This window comes from Geotrypetes seraphini, chromosome 5, assembly GCF_902459505.1.
Source record: "Geotrypetes seraphini chromosome 5, aGeoSer1.1, whole genome shotgun sequence".
NCBI lineage: Eukaryota > Metazoa > Chordata > Amphibia > Gymnophiona > Dermophiidae > Geotrypetes > Geotrypetes seraphini.
In genome coordinates, this window is record NC_047088.1 from 266,065,756 (window position 1) to 266,082,874 (window position 17,119).

At 44.4% G+C, this 17,119-nt stretch overlaps 1 protein-coding gene across 2 annotated transcripts in view; it reads right to left on the reverse strand.

The window, feature by feature from the left end:
• RETREG2 (reticulophagy regulator family member 2) overlaps positions 1-17,119 on the reverse strand; it is a 75,303-nt gene that overhangs the window by 20,068 nt on the left and 38,116 nt on the right. For both annotated transcript variants that reach the window (XM_033945806.1, XM_033945807.1), the window contains exons 4-5: positions 3,073-3,217; positions 2,141-2,225 (exon numbers count right to left, since the gene is read on the reverse strand). In XM_033945806.1, coding sequence (XP_033801697.1) covers positions 2,141-2,225; positions 3,073-3,217 — 230 coding nt within the window. The remainder of the gene's footprint in view (positions 1-2,140; positions 2,226-3,072; positions 3,218-17,119) is intronic.

The following is a 17,119-nucleotide window of genomic DNA, read 5'->3' on the forward strand; positions in this document are numbered from 1 at the left end:
ATCAAAGTAATGTTTGATGGAGCGGAGTTTCCAAAGGGTGGAAAAGCATTTTTTGATCTGGGTGTTAGTGTGATCTTCTAGAGTGAGGCATCGGTCCAATATGACTCCGAGGATTTTTATGGTAGAGTTGATTGGATACGTTAAACCATTGAGTTGCAGGGTGGTGGACGTTAGTTTGTGGTTGGGACTTGCAAGGAAGAACTTGGTTTTTTCTGGGTTTAGTTTCAGTTTGAAGCAAGTGGTCCAGTTTTCTACCATGGTGAGGACCGTAGAGATGTATTGTTCTGTCTCATATGACAGTGAGGTGATGGGTATGATGATTGTAATGTCATCTGCGTAAATGTAGGATTTCAGGTTACGGTTCGATAACATGTGACCCAGAGATGCCATGTAAATATTGAATAGTGACGGGGATAGGGGGGAGCCTTGGGGGACTCCACAGGGGTTGCTCCATGTATGGGAGAAGGTTCCGTCATTGTGGACTTGGTAGGTTCGGTTTTTTAGGAAGCCTGTGAGCCAGGTTAGTACTTGTCCGGAGATGCCTATGGAGTCGAGGCAGCTAATCAGAATGTCATGGTCTACTAGGTCGAAGGCACTGCTGAGGTCGAACTGGAGTAGCAGTGCGCTGTTTCCCAGTGAGAATAGTTGGAGGAGGTGATTGGTTAGTGAGGCTAGCACAGTTTCCGTACTGTAATTGGTGCGGAATCCAGACTGGGAGTCATGGAGGATGTTAAATTTCTCTAGGTAAGACGTGAGATGGTGATTGACAAGTCCTTCCATGATTTTTAGGAAGAGAGGAATATTGGCTATGGGTCTGTAGTTGGAGGTTACAGAGGGGGATTCTTTAGGGTTTTTAATTATTGGAGATAAGAGGATGTGTCCAAGTTCCAGTGGGAAGTGGCCGGTTGACATGCACAGGGTGATCCAGTTGAAGAGTTCTGCTTTGAAGGGGAGGGGGGCAGTTTTCATGATGGTTGGAGGGCAGTTATCTAGTAGGCAGTTGGATTTGGAATCAGTACCTCAGGAGTTGATTAAACTGGATTTTTCAGGTCTTCTGACCGCCTCACCTTCTCTGTCACCACAGATCACGATCACCAGGACCCCTCAAGGAAATTAGGGAAGACACATGGTCCGGTTCCGATCCCGGCATACCTCCACAGAAACTGCAGCAGCCTGCGCTCTACCCCTTTGCAGACGAACCGGGGGAGAGATGGCTCCTGATCCCGGAGACCTGATCCAATCTTCAGGCTGTCTAGAGGGCTTACTGCAGTTTAAGCTCACAGAGCACCCTCCAGAAGCAGACAAAATGTAAAATGTCTGCGATCTCCCGCCAAAGGATCACTTGCACAGAGTTGATCCGCAGAACGTGGGCAAACTCATGAAATAAATTAAAAAAAGACTAGGAATTGAAAACAAATCATGAGACGAGCAGAAGAGACTGATTTCAACCATGCAGAGAAGCTGCAGGTACAAAACTGGGCATGACAGGAAACTCCCAGGCAGGTAGCCCAAAGGGGAGGGATCAAGTTTTAGTAGCCCTACAGCAGAAGTTACCACACATACAAGATCCCTCGAGTTCAGCCTCCAGAGGGATTGTACAAGAAATAGCATGAATATTTTCAGTGTGTGTTTTATCAGATTAAAGTGAAGCTTTTAAACTGGGCAGGCCAGGTGGGCCTGCTTGTATGTTAACAGAAAATGGATATGTTCTTAGTTGTTGGTCACATAAGTAAGGTATTCATAGCTAAGAGCACGCAAGACCTACATAGGAAGACTGAAAGCAATCATTGGATGACTTTATTCTATCTAAAACTATAAATATGTTAAATGTTTTCTCTCATTTATAGATTTTGGCAAAAAGAAGATGGCTCACTGTACAAAGTTGTGTCTACCATTTCAGTCCCTCCAAACTGGTCACCTACCCTCCCCGGGCTCAGAATTAGATGGATATCGGATCACCACTACCAGGTGACAGGCCTCAACACATTTACAGAACCAGGCCTCAGAACACTTACAGAACCAGATATGGTGGCCCTGATCCACTAACCATGGGATGGGATATGAGAACAACAGACCTTACAATATACTTCCCAAGTGCTGAGGAGTGAGACCCAAAGCAGCCTAGGTGTACAATACTCACAGATAATGTAAGATATCATGATGCCAGGAATATAGTGTCCAACCACTACCAGGCTCAGGCATCCCGAACAGACGTGAGCACAGAACTGAGGGGAGAAAATGAAGATCAAATAAGCAGGGAGGGGGTGGGGGGTTAAGGCATTTGGTACACTGCCTTTCTGTGGTACAATCAAAGTGGTTTACAGATCATATACAAGTTCTGTCTCTAGCATTAATGGGCTCTCAAGTAGTGAAGATGATGTCAAATAGACCCTTTCCTTCTGAGCAACATTACAATAGATTTATATTTGTAGACTGCAAAACCTTACGGATCGATGCAGTTCACAAAAAGAGTAAAACTGGACATTTCCAGTGATCTACAAAACTTGTTATAAAATCGTATTAGTGCTCTAGAAATGTTGTAAACGCAAAGATGCATCTACAGCCTACATTACACATGTACAATATCTGTCCCACAAAAAAAAAGAAAAGTAATCCCCCCACCCCTGATGATGACGGCTTTCTCCGACGAACCAACACCACAAACCTGGAACAGGAGTGGGACTTTGGTGGCAGTAGGGAGTGGGCATCCCTCCTGCCGTTTTTTCTTCCGCAGGCAAGGTGGGGTTGGCATGGCAGGAGGATGTGGGCATTCCCCCTGCTGTTTTTGCTGGCATGAGGGGAGGGCGGTGGAAGGTTCCCGGTGCCAATTCTCCGAGGAGTGCCATCACGGGCGGGGGTGGGGCAGATATAGTGCATGGGGAAGCCATGTTAGAGCATCAATCACTTTACAAGTTTATATGGCATTTTAATATTAATCAGCTTATTTGCATGGTCGGATCGTGCAGAAAACCATGCAGTGAGCGATAGTCACTAAAGCTGTTAAAACAGGTTTAGCAACAATCGCTGGCTGTAGTGCATCAGGGCCTAAGCTCGGTGAAGACTCGAACTTACCTTTCCAGGATGCTGTCTTTTATACTGCAGCATCTCTTGTAGGTACAGCCTGCATGTGATCCAGCTCTCAGCCAGGCAGTGACATAGCTCAGGGAAACTAAGCAGCCGAGGTGTCGCTTCACCAACTGCCAAGGCTCCACCCTCACTGTAAAAAGAAACAAGAGAAGAAAGTAACATTTGAGCTATGTTTTTACAGTATAATCCTGGTCAGAGGGGCTCACAACCAAAAATACTATATACTTTACTGCTGTACACAAGAGGACTTGGGCTAAGAGTCAGAAACCAAAACAAGAGACTCATGTGCATTCACAGAACAACTGCCAAAAAAAAAAGTAGATAAGGAAATCTGCCCAAATGCAATACTGGCTGAGGATGTGAGAAAGAAAAAACTTGAGAGGTAGAGGTGTTCATGAAATGAAAGGAAGGTGGAGAAAAAAAGCACAAGTGTGACACATTTTCCTCTCTCCCCCCATGCTGGTACCATGCCATCATCTCTCTTGCCGTCCCCACCGCCACTCTTGCCAAACACACCAAAGGACACACCAGCAGTGAGAGAGAGGATTATGCCACGACTGAGCTCTGCATCTGCAAAGGTACAACGGGTAGAACACTGCTGAGGTAGCTGGTGGAAAACCGCAAACCTTGCCAGGTGATGATCTCCCCAAAGATGTTCAGAAACTCCCGTGCACAGCTCGGTAGCTCCTTCATGAGCCATTGATGCTGGTACTCTGAGTAGTATCATATCACACATGCCACAAGTGCTGGCAGTAGAAGCTGAGGAAGATGCTACTGATTCCCCTAATCACAGATGACCCTGCACCTGAGTAATGCAACCTTCTTTCAAGAGAAAACAAAGATACTTATAGGTGGAATTAATCAAGAAACAGTTTGGGGGAAACTCTTTTCCAAAGGTAAATGATTGTCCTTTGCCAGACAGTGAACTCTGGCTTAGTTTTCAAGTAGTTACTACTGACTTTGTCAGAAAATTGGTAACTAGTGTTAACTCTAAACTATGTAAGTTAGATATTTTAAATCATCCTGTGTTGAGAACTTTAGGGGGGAAGTGTTATTGATGCTTTTGTATGTATGATTAATTTGTCTTTGACTGAAGGGATCTTGCCTGCATTGTTAAAGGTGGCTAGAGAAACCAGTACTCAAAAACTCCATGCTAGATAAAGACAGTTATTGGGAATTATCATCCAATCTATTCGTTACCATATTAAGTAGTCTATGAGCAAATGCTGGATTTGTGTCAACTCATGCAATTTTGGACAATTATTAATTTGGTATAAGAACATAAGCAATGCTTCCGCTGGGTCAGACCTGAGGTCCATCGTGCCCAGCAGTCCGCTCACGCGGTGGCCCAACAGGTCCAGGACCTGTGCAGTAATCCTCTATCTATACCCCTCCATCCCTTTTTCCAGTAGGAAATTGTCCAATCCCTTCTTAAACCCCAGTACCGTACTCTGCCCTATAACATCCTCTGGAAGCGCATTCCAGGTGTCTACCACATGTTGGGTAAAAAATAACTTCCTAGTATTTGTTTTGAATCTGTCCCCTATCAACTTTTCCGAGTGCCCTCTTGTTCTTTTATTTTTCGAAAGTTTGAAGAATCTGTCCTTCTCTACTCTCTCTATGCCCTTCATGATCTTATAAGTCTCTATCATATCCCCTCTAAGTCTCTTCTTCTCCAGGGAAAAGAGACCCAGCTTCTCCAATTCTCAATTTAAGATAGTTTCACGACATGGAGATCTTGCTAATATCACTCCTTGATATGATATGAGCTGGGTTTGATAAAGGACAATGCATAGGTTTCAAAATGGGGAGAGCCATGGCACCCCCAAAAATCCTCATCGCAACGCTGCACCTGCTGAACACATAAAAACAAACCACATAACTAGAAGTGACATTAGAAATGGGCAGAACCAGCAGCAGCGAGGAGGAGGAGGAGGAACAATGCGACCCTGCAGTTTCTTTTTCTTATTTTGCCACCCTGCTAGTCTGGATAAGTGGTCAGTAGGTGTATCGGGTGGGAGAGTGATGAAAGGGTAGATGTGAATCGCTTGTTTACTCTTTCCAAAAACATTAGGACTAGGGGGCATATGATGAAGCTACTAAGTAGTAGATTTAAAACAAACTGAAGAAAATATTGCTTCACACAATGTGTAATTACACTCTGGAATTTATTGCTGGAGAATGTAGTGAAATTAGTTAGCTTAGCGGGGTTTAAAAAAAGTTTGGATAGTTTCCTAAAAGAGAAGTCCATAGGCCATTATTGAGATGGCTTGGGGAAATCCACTACTAGGATAACTTTATCCTATGCCCTCTCATTCCAGACCTTCCTTTCAAATGAAAGAGACTCTACTCATGCACATTTTACACCACGTGGGTATTTAAAAGTTACTATCATATCTCCTCTCTCCTGCATTTCCTTTAAAGTATACATACTGAGATTTTATTTATTTATACAAATTTCACAATTTACAAGCTTACACTTGTTCAAGAAAATAGATTATTGCAATAAAAAAACTTTCCAGAAATATAATCAACTACTCAGCAAGCTTCTATTTCAGCCTCAAAGTAAATAAGAAATAACCTAAAGTTGGGGGAGACAAGACTTACAAGTAATCTTTCAGGGGTTAAGGAAATACAGGAAAATTCTTAATTGGACTAAGGCAGAGCACCACTTTACTTCTGCGTCAAATTATACATCTAAAGGAGTAGATACAGCTATAGGAGTTGGAGCCTGTCTTGATTCCAGCAAATTCTTTAAATGTTCTGGGTCTTGAAAAACATAAGTTGTCTCCAAAATCTTAATAATACATTTACATGGAAATTGAAGGAAAAAAATTCCTTTGAGAGCCAAAACTTGGAATTTAAGAGCTAAAAAAGCCTTTCTTTCAATTGTGTGGCTCTACAAAAGTCAAGAAAAATCATGACTGAATGACCCAGAAACTTCACATCTTTAAATTGAAAAAACAAATGAAGCATTTAATACTCATATGGATTTGGGGTGGGGAGGGGGATTCTTGGTTTTCCACTAATAATATATTTATGAATGACATAAGATATTATTTTCTTGTGGTATATTTTAGTTGTATATGAATTTGGGAGGGGGGTGGGTGTTAAATCTTCTTGTTGTATGATATTGTAGATTTTCAAGTCTTATTGTACTATAATTGTTTGATATTTATTGTACACTTGATGTAATAATAATAATAATAACAGTTTATATACCGCAGGACCATGAAGTTCTATGCAGTTTACAATTTTTAGAAATGTTACAGATGTAAGTTATAAAATGAATAAAGAAATAAAAAAAAAAACCAACATAAAACAAATGAAGAATCCAATTTCTATTGTACTCTAATCTAATCTAATCCTTAGGTTTGTATACCGCATCATCTCCACGTTCGTAGAGCCCGACACGGTTTACAGTAGGAGAAATAGGAAGGAACTATAACAGAGGGTTAGAGGTAGAAGTGTGAAGAAAATTTAGAGGACTTGGAATGCCAAGATATAAGAGTTTCCTTGATTCCTAAGTTGGAGGGAGACTTACATTTTTTGAGAAAAGCCAGGTTTTCAGATGTTTGCGGAAAACTTGGAGAGAGCTCAAGTTCCGAAGAGGGGAGGTAAGGTTGTTCCAAAGCTCAGTGATTTTGAAGTGGAGGGAGGTCCCTAGCTTTCCTGTGTGGGAAATGCCTTTTAGCGAGGGGAAGGATAGTTTTAATTTGTGGGAGGATCTGGTGGTATTAGGGTTTGAGGAATTCCAAGAAAGAGGGATAAAGGGAGGGAGGATACCATATAGGATTCTGAAAGTTAAACAGGCGCATTTATAGTGGACCCTGGCGATTATCGGAAGCCAGTGGAGCTTGGCCAGGAGCGGGGAGACATGGTCAAATTTACTTTTAGCGAAGATGAGCTTGGCCGCGGCATTCTAGATCCGTTGGAGTCTGTGGAGGTTTTTCTTAGTTAGGCTTAAGTAGATAGAGTTGCAATAGTCCAATCTGGAGAGGATGATGGATTGGACAAGAAGGGTAAAATGTTTTAATGGAAGCAGGATCTAACTTTCCTCAGCATGTGAAGGCTGAAAAAGCATTTTTTTTTACCAAGGATTGGAGATGGTCATTGAAGGACAATGTGGAATCAATGATGATGCCCAAGACCTTGCTCGAGAACTCAAGCTGCAGAGAGGAGCCAGAGGGTAGTGGGATGGAGATGGGTAGGTGATCTAGTTTTGGACTGAGCCAAAGAAGTCTTGTTTTGGACTCATTCAATTTCATTTGCACAGTGTGGGCCCAGGATTTTAGGTTCATTATACAAGAGGATATGTTCTTAGACAGGTCGGTGAGGTTCGAATCGGTCTCGAGGAGGACGAGGATGTCGTCTGCATAAGTGTAAATTGTTTCAAGGGGGAATAGGTGGAGGAGTTTTAGGGAGGACATATAGATGTTGAAAAGGATAGGGGATAGTGGAGAGCCTTGCGGGACTCCACAATTCGGTTTCCAGGGGGAGGATGAGGTGCCATTCATGTTAACAATGTATGAACGAGAGCGGAGGAATTTAGAGAACCAACCTAGGACTATGGAGTTGATACCTATCTCAGAGAGTTGGTAAACAAGAATATCATGGTGAACAACGTCGAAAGCAGCAGAAAGGTCAAATTGTAGGAGGATGGTGAACTTGTTTCGAGAGTGAAGTTGTTGAACCCTTGAAATCAAGGAAGACAGTAGGGATTCGGTGCTGAAGTTAGGACGAAAGCCATATTGATAGGGTAAAAGAATAGAGAATCTCTCAAAGTATGATGAGAGTTGGGAAGAAATGATGGACTCTAGCATCTTGGTTAGGAGAGGGATATTTGCAATTGGACGATAGCTGGATGGTATGGAAGGGTCAAGGTCAGATTTTTTCAGTAGTGGGGTCAAGGCGATATGACCCATTTCTGGGGAGAAATGGCCCGACTGAAGGGCGGAGTTTATGAGAATGGTGATAGATGAAATAGCCTGAGCGGGAATGTTCTCGTATAGGTAGGAGGGGAATGGGTCAAAGGAGCAATTACTCTAAAGCAAAAGTTGCAATAAGGGTTGCTTTAATCACTACAGAGCCCGAGTCATCCAAGAAACCAGTAAGATCAAAACTGTCTCCCGCTTTCTGCTCGTTAGCTGTTTGTATTATTGGACTTCCAGAGTTAATATACTGCCAATGCATCTGGGAGACTGTTCCACGCATCTACCACCCTTTCCGTAAAAAAGTATTTCCTCAGATTACTCCAGAGCCTATCACCTCTTAACTTCATCCTATGCTCTCTCATTGCTGAGTTTCCTTTCAAATGAAAGAGATTTGCCTCATGCACATTTACATTACGTAGATATTTAAATGTCTCTATCATATCTCCCCTCTTCCGTCCTTCCTCCAAAGTATATAGATTGAGATCTTTAAGTCTTTCTCCATATGCCTTATGACGAAGACCACACACCATTTTAGTAGCCTTACTCTCGACCGACTCCATCCTTTTTATATCTTTTTGAAGGTGCGGCCTCCAGAATTGTACACAATACTCTAAATGAAGTCTCACCAAAGTCTTATACAGGGGCATCAATACCTCTCTATAATTGAAAGGGGATAGATTTCGTACAAACGTAAGGAAGTTCTTCTTCACTCAGAGAGTGGCAGAAAACTGGAACGCTCTTCCAGAGTTTATCATAGGGGAACACATCCTCCAGAGATTCAAGACTAAGTTAGACAAGCTCCTGCTTAACAAGGACGTACGCTGGTAGGGCTAGTGTCAGTTTGGGCGCTGGTCTTTGATCAGAGGGCTGCCGCGTGAGCAGACTGCTGGGCATGATGGACCTCTAGTCTGACTCAGCAGCGGCAATTCTTATGTTCTCCTTTTTCCTAGTAGCCATACCTCTTCCTATGTGCCTTAGCATCCTTCTAGCTTTCGCCGTCATCTTTTCAACCTGTTTGGCCACCTTAAGATCATCACATACAAACACACCCAAGTCCCGCTCTTCTGTCGTGCACATAAGTTCTTCACCCCCTAAACTGTACCGCCCCCTTGGGTTTTTGCAGCCCAAATGCATGACCTTGCATTTCTTAGCATTAAATTTTAGCTGCTAAATTTTAGACCATTCTTCAAGCTTCCCTAGGTTTTTCTTCATGTTATTCACACCATCCGGCGTGTCTACTCTATTGCAGATTTTGGTATCATCCGCAAAGAGGCAAATCTTATCTGACAACCCTTCAGCAATATCGTTTATAAAAATGTTAAAAAGAACAGGCCCAAGAACAAAACCTTGTGACACACTACTGGTAACATCCCTTTCCTCAGAGCGATCTCCATTGATGTCTACCCTCTGTCGCCTTCCACTCAACCAGTTCTTCACCCAGCCCGTCACTTTGGGACCCATCCCGAGGGCACTTAGTTTATTTGTTAGATGTCTGTGTGGAACACTGTCAAAGGCTTTGCTAAAATCTAAATACACCACATCTAGCGCACATCCTCTAGCCAATTCTCTTGTCACCCAGCCAAAGAAATTGATCAGATTTGTCTGACAAGACCTACTTCTAGAGTTGATAATAAAAGGATACTATTAATATAATGTGGGGAAGAACAGAGAGGTTGTGCAGGTTGATAGGGAATTAAAATATGGAATAGAAATAAAGGAAAATCTAATGCAAGTGTATTATACACTATTCAGATCCATATTCTCTCAGTCAAAGCCTCCCAAAACAACTCTTTCACACCCCCCCTAATACCCTTCCCATCCCTCAGACCCTCATGCTTTCTTCAGAATTGAAGTGACTGCACTATTCAAAACATTCCTTTTTGAATATTCAATAAGAACATAAGAATTGCCGCTGCTAGGTCAGACCAGTGGTCCATCATGCCCAGCAGTCCGCTCACGCGGTGGCCCTCTGGTCAAAGACCAGCGCCCTAACTGAGAATAGCCCTACCAGCGTATGTCCTTGTTCAGCAGGAACTTGTCTAACTTTCTCTTGAATCCCTGGAGTGTGTTTTCCCCTATAACAGCCTCTGGAAGAGCGTTCCCAGTTTTCTACCACTCTCTGGGTGAAGAACTTCCTTACGTTTGTACGGAATCGATCCCCTTTTAACTTCAGAGAGTGCCCTCTCGTTCTCCCTACCTTGGAGAGGGTGAACAACCTGTCCTTATCTATTAAGTCTATCCCCTTCAGTACCTTGAATGTTTCGATCATGTCCCCTCTAAAATTTAAACAAATCTATTCTAGTCTGGAACGCATTGTAGGAGCTTGTAGGGACGAAGTTCAGACCCATCTTTAGTACATTCAATTCATCATTTGACAGGCTGGTTTAAGACAAATTAAAGATGGGAATTTCATCATCTCCTTCTGTGTCCAGGTCCTGTATTGCTTCCAGCTCTCTCTTTGGTAGAATGTTCGTCCCCTCATAGATCTGTTGTTCATGTGACGTCAACACGCTGCCCATTTTTCAGCTTACATATTCACTTTCGTTTTCAGGCGCATCTCCACTCAGCAGCGATTCTCGAGTTCCTGTGGTGTTTTTTTCAAGATTGGTAAGACCCTTTGGTTTCATTTTTATGGTTTCATTTTTTATGCGTATGGCTCCAGCCTTTCTGTTACTTTTTTAATGTTTTTCTATTTACATTGTTCACACTGCCTCTTTTTGTTTTGTTTTTTTTAGTGCTTTGCTTGAATATTGTTGCCAGGCAGTAGGATTTGTTTAGCATGTACCGCAAGGTAATTTAAGTATGCTTTTGGTATCTTTTGTGGTGCTTATCCTTCTTTTCATCCTGGCTTTTAGCTTTTTTCTTTTGTTTTTTTTGTCTTTTTGCCATGTTCTCTGTTTGAGTGTATACCGTATTTTTCGCTCCATAAGACGCACCTTAGATTTAGAGTAGGAAAACCAGAAAAAAAAACATTCTGGACCAAATTGTGTACTATATATACCAGGCTCTGCACCCTGTCTCCCCTTCCCTGCCAGGCTGTTCATTTCATTTTTCATATATACACAATACACCACAGCAGATATAAATTATCATAACTGACACATTTTGATCACTAAATTGAAAATAAAATAATTTTTCCTACTTTTGTTGTCTGGTGATTTCTTGAGTCTCCTTCCTTCCTTTCTTCACGCAGGCCCAAGAATTGTCCCTTTCTATTCCCTTCCTCCCATGTCCCAAGTTCGTGCCCCTTCCCACTCACTGCCTTCCAGCCTTTGTTCTTTGACCAACTTCCCTCCCATGTCCCGAGTTTGTGCCCCCTCACTGCCTTCTAGCCTTTGTCCTTCATTCTCCCTCCCTCCCATGTCCCGAGATCGTGCCCCCTCACTGCCTTCTAGCCTTTGTCCTTCGTTCTCCCTCCCTCCCATGTCCCGAGTTCATGCCTTCTTGCCCTCATTGCCTTCCAGCCTTTGTCCTTCGTCCTCCCTGCTGCACTGGAAACTGCCTTCCTCCACCCCTGCGCGCTGAAACCTGCCTACTCTCCATCGATTCCTCCTCCTCCGGCCCTGGTCCGCCACCGCTATGCTGCAACTCAAAGAAGGGAAGGGCCAGTGTACAGCGATTGCATGTTGCCGGCCCACAAGCCTTCGCCCGACGTCAGAACTGACGTCAGTTCTGATGTTGGGAGAAGGCTTGTGGGCCAGCAATGGGCAATTGCTGCACGCTGGCCCTTCCCTTCCCTTCTCTGAGTTGTGGAGCAGCGGCGGGCAGCAGTCAGCCCGAGTATCCCCAACGAATGGGTCATTTTAAAAAGGTACACTGGAGTGGGTGGGGAGTGTTTTAAAAAAGTTACCTTTGCTTCATAAAATGCACTGAAATTTCCACTCAGTTTTGGATGGAAAAAAAATGCGTCTTATGAAGCGAAAAATACGGTACTTCTTGTGTGTTTTATTTTCAGTTGGCATTTGTTTCAATTGGTTTTTATGGGTCTTTCCTTTTCTTGGAAGTTTTTATATTGCAATGGATATTTATCGATTGATTGATTAATTAATTTATTTTTTAGTCCAGATTTTGGCTTGATTTTTTAAAAAATTTGGCGCCATCTACTGGGTAGGTTTGGGTTTATTTCTGTTATTTTTACCTTAGATCACAGGTGTCAAACTCAAGGCCCACGGGCCAAACTCGGCCCGCCTGCTCATTTTATGCAGCCCATGGTCCTATGCCTCCAGTGTTATCTTGTGGCTGGCTCCTTCCTTCTCACAGCTGCAGTGTGCACGAAGCCGCATGCAGCGTCTCTTCACGTATACCATGCCTCATCCAGAAGCATTCCCTCTGACGTTGCGACGCCAGAGAGAAGGCTTCCGGTTAAGGCGCAGGACGCATGAGGAGCCGATACACAGGGACGGGGTCTGGGGCAGAGATTAGGCAGGGTCTGGCCCACGACTTAGTCTGTGTTTTGGATTTTGGCCCCTTAATGTGATTGAGTTTGACACCCCTGCCTTAGATCATCTCTGCTGTATTCACTCTCTATGATTTTCCCTTGGATCATTCTTGCTTTACTCATATGATATTATTATTTTAAGGTATCCACATTCCATAAATGTATTTATTATTTTATTCTCTTATTATGTATTTATCATTTTTTCATCATATCAGTTCATTGTGGTTTAAGATGCTATTTATATGTACACTTTAGTTATATTTTTAGGGTACATATTTTTAGAGTACATAACCTCTGGTACATATTGCATATCATTTGTATGTTTGTATTTTTATGGTTCATTTTCATTGTGCTGTTTTGTTCTCTTAGGCTTTTCTTTACACCCCTGAGGAAGGCCCTTTGGCCGAAACACGGACCGTGTTGGGGTCCAGTGTACATTACAATACGAAGGTCTGGGGTCCAGTATATGTTTCATTACAAAGGACTTATTTATGCCTGTCACATTCTGTGCATATGTTATATATGTGTACTTGTAGTTTTAAATTTTAAATTTTAAATTTGTTAATCAATAATAATAAAACCCTAGCCGCGCATGCGCACTCTGAACTGCGTGCTTCCATGATCTGTAGGTCTGTGGACGCAGGAGTGAGCATGCGCGAATGTAAGGATCGGCCAGGTAACAGCTGCGACTCCCACCTCCCCCTCCGCCAACCCTAGGCACACCACTAACATGCCGCAAATCCCCCCTCCACCCCATCCTAGGCACACCACTAACACGCCGCGACTCCCCCCCCCCCCCCCGCCGACCCTACCCGGCACAACAGAAACCCCCGTTGACCCTCCCAGCCGACCCTCCCACCACTAGATGGCTGACAAACCTGGCAGCTCCAGCAGCGTCCCAGGCACACTAAACATTACATTACACTACATTAGTGACTTCTATTCCGCCTGTACCTTGCGGTTTTAAGCGGATTACATTGGAAAATAACTGGACATTTCCAGGAAGTTACATTACATTGGAAGGTAGCTGGTTTCAGGTTACATAATGAGGTTTCAGGTTATATTTTGTGACAAAGAAAAGAAGTTACCAGAGGGATGGGTAGTTCGGGGGAAATTTGCAGAGGGGATAGGAGGAGGGGGAGGTTAGGTTAACTGAATATGTTTTTTGAATAGTAGTGTTTTTATTTCTTTTCGGAATGCTTTAAAGTCAGTTGTCGCGGTCAACAAGTTGGAGCTGCTTCAGGTCTTCTACTGGCCTAATTTCCTCTGCTGGGTCCCTGATGAGGCAGGCTGGCATGGGGGGGGGGGTTTCAATGGAAGGGGGTTGGGAGACAGGCAGGGAGGCTGGCATCGGAGGGGGGGGGGGAGGTTTCATGGAAACATGCTGCAGGCAGGCAGGAAGACTGGCATTGGGGGGGTTCAATGGAAGGGGGATGCAGGCCACGGAGGGGGTGGGCGGGGTTCAATGGAAGGCAGGCAGGCAGGCAGGCTGGCATCGGAGAAGTGGGGTGGTTTCCATGGAAACATGCTGCTCAGGGGGATGGGAGGCAGGCTGGCATAGGAGGGGGGTGGGGGGGGGGTTTCAATGGCAGGCAGGCTGGCATCGGAGGGGGGGTGGGGGGGTTTCAATGGCAGGCAGGCAGGCTGGATTCGGGGGGGGAGGTGGGGTGGTTTCCATGGAAACATACTGCTCAGGGGGATGGGAGGCAGGCAGGCTGGCATCGGGGAGTGTTTCAATGGAAGGGGGATGGGAGGCAGGAAGGCAGGCTGGCATCAGAGGGGGGGTGAGGGGAGGAAGGAGGCACTGGGGGCACTAAGGACATAGGAAGGGGTACTAAGGACATAGGAAGGAGGCACTGAGGGCACTTAGGACACAGGGAGATTCACAGACAGAAAAAATGACAGACAGGCAGCGTGCAAGGAGAGAGAGAGACAAAGAAAAAAAATACCCAGACAGACATCTACTCTAGCATCTACTCTAGTTAATGTAACGGGCTTAAAGACTAGTACTTCAATAAACTGGTTGTCCTTGCAGTGTTTTAACTAGTGTCCCTTCTCCACTTTTTTGGTTTTCAGCTGCTGAAACCCACATTCTTGGATGGCAGCTACTGACTGTTGTGACATGTGCACCAGTGCATTGTCGTGAAGTAACAGCACGTCTGCTGTAAGTTTTCCCTTGTCTTTTCTCCTCGACTCCCACAAAGTGATCACTGTGTTGACGTAACTCTCCCCGGTTATGGTTGTCTTGTGTGGCATGAACTCCAGAAGCAAAAGTCCATCATTATCCCAGGACTCAGTTGCCATGACTTTGCCTGCAGATTTTTCTGTCTTGAACTTTTTGGAGGGTGGGGGATGACTTGTGCTTCCTTTTACTCTCAGGATCTCTATGATAGACCCAAGTCTCATCTCCAGTCACCAAATGATGAAAAAAATTCACTTGGACTTCACAGAGCATCTCCAGATTCTCCTGACAGCACTAGAACCTTGTGACCTTCTGACATGGCATCAGCATTTTTGGAACCCATCTTGCACTAACCTTGGACATGCCCAACATTTCATTAATTATTTTCCAAACTGTACCTGCTAAGATGCTCATTTCTTATGCTATCTGGAAAACCTTAATTCATTTGTCTGACAAAATTAAATTCTCAACTTTCTTGTGTATTTCTGTGGAAGTTGCTTCCTTAGGCTGCCCAGTGGGAGGGTCATCTTCAATGGACTCTCTACCCCAATGTTCTTCAACCTTTTTACACCTATAGACTGGCGGAAATAAAATAATTATTTCGTGGACTGGCAAACTAATAAGACTGAAATTTTTAAAAACCCCATTGCCGCCCTGTCTCCGCAAGCTTGGTCCCGTTAACCATCTGATCCCATCCGCACAAGCCTCAAATAGTTATGATTTTATATTGAACATATTTTATTACAGTATAAAGAGAAACAATATTCTGTACAATTGTCATTTATAAATATAAATAATACAGGGCAAAGATCAACAAAACCCCCGTCTCCCCTCCCCTTCACATATATCCCCTCTACTATCAAGAAAACTGAATAAGCCAAATTATTACAGAATGCTACACAAATATCATGCTAACAGAATACCGCAGTCACACATGGCAGGAATGATGTTAGGGGGAGTGCAACTAGGGCAACTGCCTCCTGGTCAGAGAGAGCCCTAAGCCAGCTGGAAGCTAAAGACGCACTGCCTGGGCTTTGCACTCCCCAGTTATGTCTAACATCAGCTCTAGCAGGATACATATTTTAAATCTGATATATTCTAATCACAAGATAGAAATAAAATTATTTTTTTCTACCTTTTGTCGTCTCTGGTTTCTGCTTTCATCGTCTTTTCACTCTCTTCCATCCAGCGTCTGCCCTCTGTCTCTTCAATCCAGCATCTGCCTCTTCCATCCACTGTCTGTCTTCTATCCCTCCCCCTCCCATATGGTATCTGCGTTCTTTCTATGTCCCTCTCTCCTACCCCAGATCTAGCATCTTTGTCCCTCTTTCCTTATTTTTCATCTGACCCCCCTTCCCAGCATCAATCTCTCTCTACCTTGTCATTCCTCTGTCTCTCCACTTTCCCTCATCTGATCTCTCCATTCCATCCTGACTCCTTCCTCTCCTCTAATCTCCCTGCCAGCTGTTTCCTTCCAATGTTCCTCCTCCCCTATCCAGCAGTACCTTCTCCCTTTCTTCCTCCCCTTTATCCAACAGTAACTCTCTTCCCTTTCCCTTCTCCCCTGCCAGCAGTAGCCCCTTCCCCTCCCTTGTCCAGGAGCACCCCTACTCCCTTCCCTCTTTCCCTCTCCAGCAAATGTTTCCTCTTTGTAGGCTAGCGGCAGCTCTGTGTGCTTTTAACTTCGGCACACAGCTGCCCCTAGGCAATATTTTAGCGCGGTTTCATGAGGCAGCCTCGGGGCCTTTGGTAGGCCGGCCTGCTTCGATGATGCGATGTGGGCCGGCCTACCAAAGGCCCCGAGGCTGCCTCATGAAACCGCGCTAAAATACTGCCTAGGGGTAGCTGTGTGCCGAAGTTAAAAGCACACAGACCTGCCGCTGGTTTTCTGGGGGTGCGGAGACATACGCGGCAGGAGTCGGTGGTGGCATGCAGGAGTGCCGGCATAGCGACGGCAACAGGAAGTTGCATGTCAGCTGACGCCGGCACCTTATGCTGCGGCAGGGTCTGAATCCTTCGCGGACTGGCAAGATTTTTTTGCGGACCGACACCGGTCCGCGGACTGGCGGTTGAAGAACTGTGCTCTACCCCACTTGAACTGCCTGCTCCAAAATTTTACTTTGTAGGATGATGGGGCAGATTCACCATAAACTGCAGTAATGCAGTCATGGATCTCCTCTGGCTTTTTCCCTTCTTTTGTGAGAAATTTTTATCACTGAACGGAGCTCCAAATCTAGCAGTTTCTTACTTAATTTGCACGAGGACTCTCCTGACATCCTGTCTCTTGGAATGTTAAACTCACACTGAGCCGCAACTGAGTGGTCCTTAGGCTCTATTGATCTGTGCGGACACAGCTTGCAAATCTGGGAACTAGGCCAGGGTCACCATCTGAATGACCTTTCATGTGCCAGAGATAGAGAAAAATACTGCAACTTTCTACTGAGCATTAGCAGATTATAGTGACCAGTTCTTCTCTGT